The 12826-nt window shown below is 35.9% G+C and overlaps 1 protein-coding gene across 1 annotated transcript; it reads right to left on the bottom strand.

Annotated features, from left to right (window-relative positions):
• Nucleotides 1-5941: 5941 nt before the first annotated feature.
• LOC121903380 (calponin homology domain-containing protein DDB_G0272472-like) lies at nucleotides 5942-10122 on the bottom strand. Its single transcript, XM_042420335.1, has 3 exons — nucleotides 10052-10122; nucleotides 8032-9574; nucleotides 5942-7912 (listed from the first exon to the last, which is right to left on the bottom strand). Exons 2-3 carry the CDS (start codon nucleotides 8864-8866, stop codon nucleotides 6261-6263), a joined length of 2487 nt encoding a protein of 828 aa, XP_042276269.1. The 5' UTR covers nucleotides 8867-9574; nucleotides 10052-10122; the 3' UTR covers nucleotides 5942-6260.
• Between the last annotated feature and the right edge of the window lie 2704 nt (nucleotides 10123-12826).

Raw genomic sequence — 12826 nt, 5'->3', positions numbered from 1 at the left:
TGTGTTTGATACAATCTGATGGATAAACAGCCAGATAGTGATTTAATAAAAATTTGGAGAAAACCTCTTTTGAATTGAAATCTTAACATTTAAACTCTGTTTAGCACTGAGCTCAAGAAAGTCAAAGTGTTTTTTTCTCTTTTCAGTATTTTTATTTGCACCTTTGTTTTCCTGACTTTTCATTCTGCTTGTGAAAAACTTCCAAACGTGACCAAGAGAGCCACCGTCCAGACGTCAGTTCAGGGTAAGACTGTATTATTTTGGGAGGAGACGTTCACTGACTCCACTGATGAAGACTTCTGATGTTCATCATCAAATAATTACAAGATTATTGAGTTATGTTCACATTTGACATTGATCTATTGACCTCTTAAAGGACATTAAAGTACATGTTGTTCAGTCAGTATGTCAGTGCCACACAAACACTTGTTCAGTTGGCAAATAATTATACTTTCCAGTTCAGAGTGGTAACTGTGTGATGACATCAGAGATGAGAAGAAATCTGATTATTTACAGTTAAAGTCCAGATGAAATGAAAAATACCCTTTCAACCCTTTCACATCACATCTCCAGTCATATTGAGCATCTATTTAACAATATATGCAAAAAATACAAAAAATCAATTTCTTTGTATTCTTATATCAAAATCCAATCATGTTTTCTTCCTGTAAAACAAAATATAACGTGAGTTTACGTCGGCTTGAACCAACCCAGTTCAACCAATAACATCATGAAATCCACCCAAACAATCAATCTGTAGCGACTACTGGCAACAATGTAAAAGTCTCTGAGAGGCTGAGGTTGGGCCTTGTTTAATAACTTTTATTAATGAAAAGGATCAACTTATTATAACGTGCACAAAATATAGGCTACTCAAAATAATCACAGCAATCTGGTGTAAAACAGCGGTCAACAAAAAATACGACGATCCACTCACCCTCTGTCTCTTTCTTACCAGCTGGCATGCAGGTGAACAGGTGCTTATATTAACTATAGGATACCACCACCCATATCCATGTGACCTGATTATCAATCACCGTGATCGTGCTATAATAAACAAACCAAAATAACCCAAAATATAAAACAAAAAATTACTACTTTGCAATTCATTCAAACTTGAAAATTAATCCATTCATGGCTCCTACACAGTCTTCAACTTTTAGCAGCACAGAGCTGAGATTCATTATGACACGCTCACTCCTCAACGTTCACATCATCGTTATTTTCCGCCTGTCTGTCCTGTTTCACTCCAAAATACGTCACAATGCAGAAGTTTAGATCCTCTCAAAATGCCGTTTCATCCTGACTTTAACCAGGGTTTGTGTTTAGGGTTCAGAATCTGTCCACAGTCTGACCAGTTAACCAGTCTGGTGCAGACTGAGCCAGTTATGATTATTAGCTGAAAACCAGTGGGGTTAATATGGGCTATATTCACTCCTGAGTAATCTTATGTAATCCAATACAACAGCTCTGCCGTAAAGTCTACTTTATGAAGCTTCTACATTTTCAGTTTTTGTTGACATTGTCAGAAATGTGATAATTCTACTTCATGTTTATTATTGAGATCGTAGTGGGTTGCAGTTGTGTACTGGAGTGAATTATATTGAAAAGTATTAACATACATGTGGTGCTGACAGTAGATTTATTTTATAAAGGTGTACATATTTCTGTGCAGTCTACATTTGGAGGTTATATCATTTTTATTAATTTCAAAAATGTTTTGTAAAAGACTTAAATTGACAGGATTTTATCAGAATATTTTTTACACATTATATTAGATGGTATTTATCATCTTGTTATTTTTACAGTATGAAACTTCTGTTCTGATGGAAAAAAGCATAAACAGACCAGCAGAGATGATATTTATTAGGCAGGCAAGTTTATTTGTGGCACATTTAAATTATATATAATAATTCAAAGTGTTTTACATAAAACATAAAAGGCATCAAACTAAAATGTAAAAGAAACATTATAAAAGACGCATTTAAATTCAGTTAGTTAAATAGAAGAAATAAAAAGTTCAGTAAACATTGTCAGTCGATGGAAACACTGCTCACTCTTACTGGACAGTCCACTAAACAACACTAGTATATTTTTACACGGAATAATTAATTTGCTCTTTTTTCAGCTGTAAATCTTCACATGATGCTTGAACTCATGAAACCTCAACAGCATCTCACTGCAGCAGTCAACAGGTTTATGATCCACAGCTGAAAAACTAAAACTCTACATGTTGATTATTTTCTAACAGGATGTCTCAGTGTTCACTTTCCTGTTTGAAGTTTTCACTGTTGAACTTTCTGCACTTTTTAAATTATTTAACATATTAACCTTTAATAACATTTACAATCAATCAACATTCACTGTTCAGTTAAAACAGAATAATCAACATAATAAAAACAGTTACATTCTCATCATCCTCCATTTTTACATTCTGTCATTTCAAAAAGACCAAAGAACTGATGTGAGATTTGCTCTTAAATTCTTTTGGTTTTGAACATTAAAATTCACTCCATGAATCTTGATTCACACATTTCTAAACATGTGACAGTTTCTTCTTCATGGATCATTTATCAGTCAGCTGTGTCACTGTTCAAAAATGTGCATCACATCTGTATTAATGACACATTTTACAGTTTCCAGATCAACACGGTTTGCCAATAAAATCCACTGAAGAAGATCAGGTGGAAGCTTCAGAAACAAATAGCAAGTGAACCTCCAATGAAGAATTTATCAGATCAACTCCATCTTACTAATGTGTAAATAATAACTGACCTCTCTCAGTAGTGAAGTACTTCATGTGTACATTACACACATCTACAGTGATATAACAGCCTGCAGTCACTCAGTCCTGACCTTCCATTAAATGAATGAGGATAAAAATACAATAAAGCTAAAAGTTAATTTCTATTGATTAAAACAAACAAATTATAAAAACAAGCAAAACAAACTTATAATTGACTTTTCATCAACTTTATAAAGATTTTAAAACTCTTGTTGCTTCAGAGAACTGCAGCGGTGTGAATGTATTTCTGTCTGTGAATCTAAAAGGAATAATATTAGTTAAACTTCCTCTTGTTGCATCGCTCTGATAATCTCTGATCAAACTAAAATAGTTGGTTAAGTAACCAGGAGCTGTACTCTTTGAACGTGAGACAAACTTAATTTGAATAATTCTTCTTTCCACTGTAAGAAAATAGAGATTTTGGACATTTGCTCATAGAGGAAGTTTGGATATGACCATAAGAAGCTTATTTTGATCAGTCTGCAGCTTGTTTTGAAGAGTTGTGGAGAACTGCTGCACCAGCAGGTGGCATCTTCATCATCATCATCATCATCATCATCATCATCAAAGAGACATTGAACCAAAGCACAGCCAGAGGTTTTAATGTTCCACCATCTAGCAGAGCTGCTTTCCTGTCTGAGAACTTTTAGTGCCATGGCGTCCCCTCAGAGCTGATGATCTAGAATACAACCTAAATCATTTACAGCAGTTGTTGCTGCTGTTACTGTCTGCTCTGCTTTAACTGGAAGTTCTGGATGTTTTCTTAGTTTGACTCCAGATCCAAAAAGAAAGAAGATAAAGTTTATTATCAGAGAGCCAAACAGCAATATTCTCCACTTCTGCACTCCACATATTTTCTACAGTGATTTGATCTTTATGAGATTGTTTAAACAATGACTGTCAGACTTATTAAATCTGACACAAACTGCTGATAATAAATATAATGTGACTCTTTATCATTTACTGGGCTGACTGTAATAACAGGAAACAACATGATGAGACTGAAAGTTCATTCTTCTTCTTGGAAACAAAAGCTGACAAAACATCTCAGCACAAGATCCATTTAGTAGCTGTCCTGGAGCTTTTGACTATATCACACTATCTTCATCAGCAGATGGAGTTTGTCCAGTTTTCATGTAATTGATGTTCAAATGTTCATTATTCTGAGAAGATGAAGAACTTCTTCACCTTGTGATGAGTCAGATTGTTTTATCAGCTGCTGGTTCCAGTTTACAGAAAGAAGAACATTTAATTTCACTTCAAGCCATCATGGATGAGAAATACTCAATTTTCCAAGTGAGTCTTAAAACAACAGTCAGGAGCCCAAATGAACATTAAAGCTATTTTTCTTGCTGTAATCATTTCTCCTGTTCATACTGACCATTAGAAGATCCCTTCATAATGACCTTACAATGGAAGTGATGGAGGACAAAATTCACAGTCCTCCTTCTGTGTTAAAATGTATTTTAAACTTTATCTGAAGCTGATATGAAGCTTCAGCGTCCAAATGAGTCAAATCAAGTGACAGAAAGAGGGACTTTGGCACTAATAATAAAAACAATAATAGAAACTATACAGTAAAGTTTTTATATTGTAGCTGGTATATTATATCATCATTATGCAATATTAAATCCATCCTGAACCACCTTAAAGTGTTTCACACTCTCAGTAATAGAAGCATTAACAGAACATGAGATGAAAACAGTCTATTAGAGTCAAATCCAATCAGATGTGTAGTAGAGAAGCTGTAAAACAGACTTCACCTCACTGTTGATGTTAGAGCTCCACCTGCCGGATACAACAGTGTCAAACACACAAGAGAGGTTCAAATGTTCATTATTCTGAGCAGATGAAGGACTTCTTCACCTTGTGATGAGTCAGAAAGAAGAATGTTTAATTTCACCTTTTAAGTCAACATGGATGAGAAGTACTTAAAGTGCTCAGAATAAATTAACTAGTAACTAAATCACAGGTGTAAAAGAGTCTTTGAATTATATAAAGACTGTGAGAACAAACTATAAAAACTCAGGAAAACTGCATCAGCAGAGAGATCAGTGGACAGCAGTAAACCTCAGCAGCACTGACTCAAAGACATTTATGATATTTACTCAAAGACATTATTTATCTGGTCTGTGTGAAAATGTCAGTTGGTATAAAATGATTCAGACCAACTGTGGCTGGTCAGCATCAGTCATTTAGTCCTGAGCTGAACCGTTATTGTAGGAATGATATTTCCACCTGAGGTTCACACCACAAATGTGTGTTTTAAGTGTTTTCTATACAAACAGTTCCCTGTTTTAACTGAACAATATAATGTGTTGCAGATGCTAAAATAGTTATTTGTTCATGTTTGGCAGGTTGGATTTCTTTATTGAACACTGGACAAGTATAGCAGGAATACTAGGAGTTACTTGGGTTGATAAGATGAAGGAAATAGAGAAATAAATGCAGAGGTGAATGAAGACGTGAGTCAGATAAAACAAACTTCCTTCCTCAGTGTCTCCTGTGCAGGTAGAAACAAACCTGTCAGCTCTGTTCTGTTTCATCACTTTATCTGTTTGACTTCAGCATTAAACAGTCCACACTGAACTACAGAGAAAACACTTTATTCATCTTTCTGCAAGAATGAACAAACACACCAAAGATCAAATACAGACAAGTTGATCTGAGATTAATATGAATTATGTCTTAAATTGATCAGTTCAGTTATAAAACATCTGTTCTTATTTGACATGTAACAAAAAGCAAAGAGTTCATCATCTATAATGACATTTTTCATCATTTTTATTCATCTGATGAGCAGTTTTAATGATATTCATGCTTGTTTAATATTTGATGTGATATTGATGATTTGGATGCTGCAGAGAAAAAAGGCTGAATAACATTTAAACATTTCATTTCACTGATATTACAAACATCATGTTCTTCCTCATATTCAAAAGAAAACAAAAATAACAATTTCTAACAAACCGGCATTAAAGGAAAAATACAACAGCATAAAGACTGTTTACAGAAGGAAAAGGTTTAGAAACTGCAGTTAATTCTACCTTCTAACATAAACGAGTGGTAGACACCTGTATCTCTTAAGAATTACTGGTACTTTATCTTTTTCCTCACTTCTCAAAGAAAACAAACATCAGCTCAACAGTAAACTCCGGATCAGGTTCTGAGAACATTTCAAGCAGAGACACAGTTTTTATCAAACCTAAACCTGCAGGAGCTTTAGTGGTTTTAGGATCTCATTTTCTTTTAAGAGCCGAACAAACAGTGATTAACTGGACTGACCTGGTGCACCAATCACCTCCTTGTTCCCCCACACATCTATTTACATATATATACACACACCTGACACATCATGTATACATCCATGCTGATGGAATAAACACACGTTAATGAACTATTACAACTAGATGTAACACAGTAAGTAAATCTGTAACTGTGTTGTTTTTGTGACATTTACATAAAACAAATCATCTCATGAAATGCAACAGGAAGATTTCTCCTCCAAAAGTTCCTGCATCAGGTTGCTTATTTCTTCTTCTTGGATTTTTAGCAGGTTTTCTCTTTTCTCATCTGTCACAGTCTTCATTTGGTTTTCATGTGTTGTCAGTAAGTCTTTGACTTTGTTCAGATTTTCTCTCTTTTCTGTCACAGATTTCACAAAGTCATTGATTTCTGCTCGATGTTTTTTCCTCATTTCTTTTTCTTTGTTGAATTTTAGTGCCTTTAACAGGTCATACTGCTGATCTTTGTCTTTCAGTTGTTTCTCATGTTCTTGCTTCTGAGCTTCAAATTCCTTGATGTGTTTCTCTTTGAATTCATTGAACTCTTCAGCTTGTTTTCTGGCCTCCTCTTCATATTTCATCTTCGTTTCATCCAGTTTTTTCTTGTAGTTCTCCGCTAATTCTTTTCTCTCTTTCTCCTCTTGTTCTTTTCTGGTTTGATCTTCTTCTTTTCTTTTCTTTTCATATTTTTCTCTTTCTTCCTCATATTCTTCTTGGAGCTTTTTTAATCTTCTCTGTTCTTCCTGTCGTCTCTCTTCATCTTCTTGATTTCGTTTCTCCCACATTTCTTTTTGTTTCTTCTCCCAGGCCTCTCGTTGTTTTCTCATCTCTTCTCTGTTCTGCATCAGCTGTTTATCAATGTTTTGTTTTTCTTCTGATTCTAACTTTATCTTTTTCTCCAAAGCTGCAAGTTTTTGTTCCCACTCCTGTCTTTGAATGTCTTCCTGGTTTTTCCTCTTTTTGTCTTCTTCGTCTCTCTTTTCCTGTTCTCTCTTTCTCTCTTCACGTTCTTTCTGAATCTTTTCCTCCTTCTCCTGAAGTTGTTTGTCTCTCAGTTTTCTCTCCTTTTCAATTTCTTCTCTCTGTTTTTCTATTCGTCTTTTCATTGCCTTCATTTCTTCTTCATGTTTTCTTCCAAGTTCCTCTCTCTCTCTCTTCATCTTTTCTTCCTTCTCCTTCAGGATCTTCTCCACTTCCTTCTTTATTGCTGCCTCGGCCTCTTGCAGCATCTCATTGGTGAAGCAGCTGCCGCCATTTTTCTTCACCATGGAGTCAATCTTGTTTATCAGTTCACTGACTTGTGTGCGGTTTTTTTTATCAAAGTTATTAAACACATGGTATCTTCCTCCACAGTCATCAATCAGCTTCTTAAATGAATCATCACATTTCTTCTTAATGTAATCCTCAATGGACAGGCTCTCACGTTCCAGTAAATCTCCTCTTGTGAAAAGAATGATGGTGAATTTTTCTGAATTCTTCCCAAAACCTTCCTTGATGAGTTTTAATGTCTCCTTCTCTTCTTGTGTTAATCTGCCAATCTGTACCACCAACAGGAAGACATGTGGTCCTGGAGCCAGAAGACTGATGCATTTCACCATCTCCTCATTAACTTGTTCATGGGACAAGTTTGTGTCAAACAGACCAGGAGTGTCGACCACAACGACAGGACGACCGTCTACTTCACTCTGTGCTTTCTGACAAAGTTTGGTGACTGATGTTTGGCTTATTTCAGTTTTAAACTTTTGTCTTCCCAGAATGATGTTTCCTGAAGAGCTCTTTCCACAGCCAGTCTTCCCTATCAGCACAATCCTGAGACTCTCTGAGCTCCGATTCTCATCATCACCTGTAACATCAAAACAACTGAAGTTACTTTAAATGTTCACAGTTGCTACAGTTCAGTGCTGTAGACTCAAGACTGTAATACAGGACACAGAAGAAAATGCTTTATTTTAATTTACTTACAAGTGATCTTGTTCTTGTTTTTCAGCCTCTCAAGTTCAGCTTGTTGTATGTTGATGTGTTTTTCTTGTTGTATGACTTTATCCATCTGAGCATGTGCAAACATATGTGATGTATAGAAACGTGGTTTATTTTTAGATTGTCTCATCTTCTCCACAGTATCCAACATCTCAGAGATCTGCTGCTTGTCCTTGATGTTGAGAACAACATGTCTTCCTCCACAGCTCTGAATGATCTCCTGGATGTCTCTGTTCTTTCTTACAAAGTCATCAACAGCTGGAGCTGTAGGATCTGACTCCACAGTGAACAGAATCATGGTGAAGTCATTGACTGGAGAGCTGAATGTGTTCTGGATGGTCTTTAACTCTCCCTTGTCTTCATCAGTGAGGGGATCCACAGGTAGGACCAGGATGAAGGCATGGACACCCTCAGGATCACAGAGGGAGATACACCTGAATGATTCCTCCATCATTGCCTCCTGAGGTTTTCCATACAAGGCAGGCAGCTCCACCAGGGACACCCAACGTCCACACACCTCTCCCTGATGTTTAACACACTCTGATGAGTTGGAGTCTGAATGAAGCTCTGTCTGACCTAAAATGGCCTTGACTGCTGAAGTCTTGCCTGCTCTTCTCCTCCCACACAGAACCAGCTTTAAAACTGGTTTCATGTGTTCAGACTTTGGTCCCATGTTTAAACCAGCATCCTGATCATCAAATACATTACAGCTCAGATGTTCTCCATTGTTCTCTTGTGCAGTTTGACCCAAACGCGTTAACAGCTCTGGAAGTTCAAGGTCCTTCTGCTTCAAGTATCTGTATCTGCACATTTTGATCATCTTGTTTAAGTGAGGATGGTTCTTGTAGTTTTCTATGAAACCTGAACTCTCCTCTCTGGTTGGTGATATCAATATCAGTGAATGATCAAATGATTGATCACTAAAGAGTTGAAGAACTCTGCAGAGTCTCAGTTTGTGTTCCTCAGTGAAGTCTTCAGGTTGTAGAACCAGCAGGAACACATGAGGTCCAGGATCAGAGAGACTCACACAGTTTTCTACATGTTTTCTTAGTTTGTCTTCAGAGATGTTTGGAAGCAGCAGATCTGGGGTGTTGATGAGAACTATTTCTTTCTCTTTCAACTGTCCTCTGACTCTCAGACAGCAGTTTGGTTCTTCCTCAGTGTTGAACTCAGTCTTTCCCAGTATGAAATTCCCCACTGAACTCCTCTCAGACCAGCTGTTCCCCAGCAGAACAACCCTCAGCTCAGACACTGAGAAGAAAAAAACTATGAATTATTCAAGGCAACTGTGTGCAGATTTAATCCAAAATCAGCAGCTCAAATTATCAACCAGAGAGAATCACAGCAGTTTAAAGGCAGATTTGGAGAAACTCTGTCAGCCATTAATCTTGTATATTTCATTAAACCAGACATTTTGGACCATCAGATCTCATTAAACACCAGAATATTTCTGACTAAGGTCAGTTTGACTTACTGCGAGGTGGCAGCCATTCATAGCTACTGTTGCGCTTCAGTGGTTGCAGATCATCTGTAATATATAATAAATAATTTATTATTTCCCATGTATTGTGTAATAAGCATGTTGATGACAGTAACAGTGTTATCATGATCTTTTTAAATTCATTACCAAGTATTATTTAGTTATTACATGGTCTAACTTTCAACCTTATTTCAATAAAAAAAAATCTTTTTCAGCCAACTGACAAACAAAAAGGCAAATGAACAAACATACAGGAGTGAAAACAAAGCATCCTTTGTAGAGGTAAAAAAAAATCCTGGAACTGTATTACTGCAGTAAGTAAAGAGAAGCTGAGTATTTACAGAAAATATCATGCATACATTTAGGCATAAAGTACATTACAGATTTAATCCCATAGAATAGATTCCTGCAACTGTGGTCTTCTGTCAAACTATATGAGTGACCTAAAATTAAGTATATTAATTTTATCAATAGACACATTATTAATCAGTGCATATCTGTGAGGTAAAGTCTGTCTGGACTCACCAGAAGCTGCAGCCATACTGTCACTCTGCTGGAAACCCACAAGACAGAAATTCAACTGGTGCTGCTAACTGATAAAAACACAATGAAAAACACTAAATTAGAACAAAACTCTCTTTGAATTCACTTTAATTACAATTGACAGGATGAAGTAAGAAGATCTTTAAATGTATATTGATTGATAAAGGTGATGGTACTGACTAACAGCGGTTGTTCAGTCAACACAGTAAATACCATATAATGTATTGATTTATGGCTGCTCCACTGCGAATTTTTACCTCTGATCCCTCAGAAATGTTGCTGCATGAAGAGATCATTTAGGTTTGTGTCATTTATAATCTGTAATTATATAAACAGGTGCAACAGCTTGACTAAACACGGCTGTAAAACTCGCATATCATTTGACAGCTTGGTATTTTGAACAATACAAATGTAAAATGGTTAAAGAAAGAATTGCATTTTGTGTTTATTGCAACACACTAGAAGCCTCCTTGACTGGCGATCCCTAAGAAACAATAAAGGCTCAGTGCCTTGCTCAAAGGCTCCCGTCTGGACCACAGTGTGTCTCACTCAGCTTCCTACCAACATTTAAGACTTTTTAAAAAAGCTTTTTAGAAAATTGAATGCATTCTTAGCTTTCCCTAAACTATAAATTAACAAACGTACTGAAGCAGTTTTACTATGAGAAGCAGAAGCAGGACCAGTTACACTGGTGTTCTCATCACCGTCATCTTATCATGTCCTCATTGGACTTTATTGTGGACTTTGCACTCTGGGATAATGAGTGATTTATTTTCCATCTATAAAACTGATAAAAGCATGAATAACACCACTAAAGATTAGAAACAGCTTCATTTTTATAAGGATTTCTAAATAAGTTAATTCTTTGCAGTCTTTGCACTTCAGAACAAAAACAAACAAATAGACACTATACATATATTTTTAAATAATATTAAAAAGACCAGAATCATTTATAGTCTCTTCACATATAAAATCATCTTCTTGAACACCTGAAAATGCTGGAAATGCTTCACCTACCTGAACTTACAGCTGTTGTCACCAGTTGTACGTCGTCATTGTGCTTTTTACAGCAGATAGTTTTCAGCTGTTAGAGCCACTGTGACAGTTATGATCTTTAACTCTGATGCATCAAACCTGAACAGTCAGCACACAAAATAAAAATCAGTTCTCAGTTAACAATGATATGTAAATATACCATTTAAAAAGAAGAAATACAGGGAGAAGAAAAACTGGAAATCCACGTACACTGTAAGTGATTTGTCTGTAAAATGAAAAGTTAAACTTGAAGTGATGATTAAAAATTATGGTCATTTGTGTCGTTGTGCTACGAGACACAACTGTAATGTAAACTGTGTTTCTGATAACTGATCAGAACCATAACGTTCAGTTATAGAAATTAAACATACAGTCAACAAGTTAAGTCATCTCAACAAAAGCTGAACATTTAGTCACATGACTGTTGAATCAACCTGAACTTCACTGTTTCTATTGTTCTGGTCATTAAGTGCATATTTTCTTTATTCTCATATTTCTTTGGTTAAATCTACTCACCCGAAAACCATTTCACCATCAAGCTCATCAAGGAAAGTACAGACTTCACAGTGATAACTGACTCACTGAGAGTGAACTAAGGGTGTGTCAGGAGCAAACGAGGAACCTGATTGGACAGAAAAACTGGACTTTGATCCAAACTCTAGTCATACGTGGCTCATACATCCTCGTATTTAAAATGGCCGTCCCTGCTGACATGTTAATAAAACAAGGGCAGAGTTTAACATTCAGCGCTGACATCAGCAGGCAACTTACTGATATACAGATCTGTCCATGAATGACAAGTCTGAGTGAATCTATAAGATTCTCCAAATAATGAAAACAGGTTTCAGTCGAGTCACAGATCTGCTGACCAGTCAGAGAAAGTTTAGACTAAACTGAATTTAGTGGCGAGTTCAAGATGGATGGTTGGATGAATAAAATGTCTGACTTTTCTGTTTTTGACTCCAGAAACTGTCGTTTACATCTTGTTTCTTACTTGACTTTCTTACTTACTGCCTAAATGTCACCAAAGTCAAATCATAGTTGTGGTAGATCATATAAGCGGTCGTATGAATAGCTTTTGTAAGGGATATAAGGGTCATTTTGTAAGACAGTAACGACATGTGGTGCATTTGTTCAGTCAGGTTTAGGAAGAGTTCATGTTGATGTCTGAGTGACGGAGAGAACTGTCAGTAGTAGTTTTTTAGTTCCGCCTTGCATAACGAATAACATAATTTAAACAAAAGAAAAAAGTTGACTGTTGATTGTTATAATGTATAATTTTGCAGCTAGTTTCAAGTCAAATAAAAGGAAGGAAGTGATTGTTTTGACGAGAGGAAAAACATTCAAAAACAAGAAAAAAAATCATTTCATGTCATAGAAAAGTGAACTGGCTAAAGGTCCAATCCTAATGAGAATATGAAGATAAAGTAAAATATGAAAACTAACATGCAGGTAAATCTTAAGCCGGTTTTTCCTTCAGATGATGATCCATCCAAACTTGGCAGCAACACACAGTCACACTGCAATAAATCAGACCTTTGATCTGCTGTTTGACTGTAAAATAAAACTGACAGAGATGAAGTTACTGTGTGGAAACTTGATATTCTGGCAACCAAAGAGAAATTCACACAAAGTTATCAGAAGGAACCATTTGTCAAATATTTCACACCTGTTTACTTTTTGTTAAACTACAGTAATTGTTTGTTATCTTACATATGTTGA

Source organism: Thunnus maccoyii, chromosome 9, assembly GCF_910596095.1.
Source record: "Thunnus maccoyii chromosome 9, fThuMac1.1, whole genome shotgun sequence".
Taxonomy (NCBI): domain Eukaryota; kingdom Metazoa; phylum Chordata; class Actinopteri; order Scombriformes; family Scombridae; genus Thunnus; species Thunnus maccoyii.
Note: the sequence above shows the minus strand (reverse complement) of the source record. Positions and strands in the feature narration are given on the sequence as shown.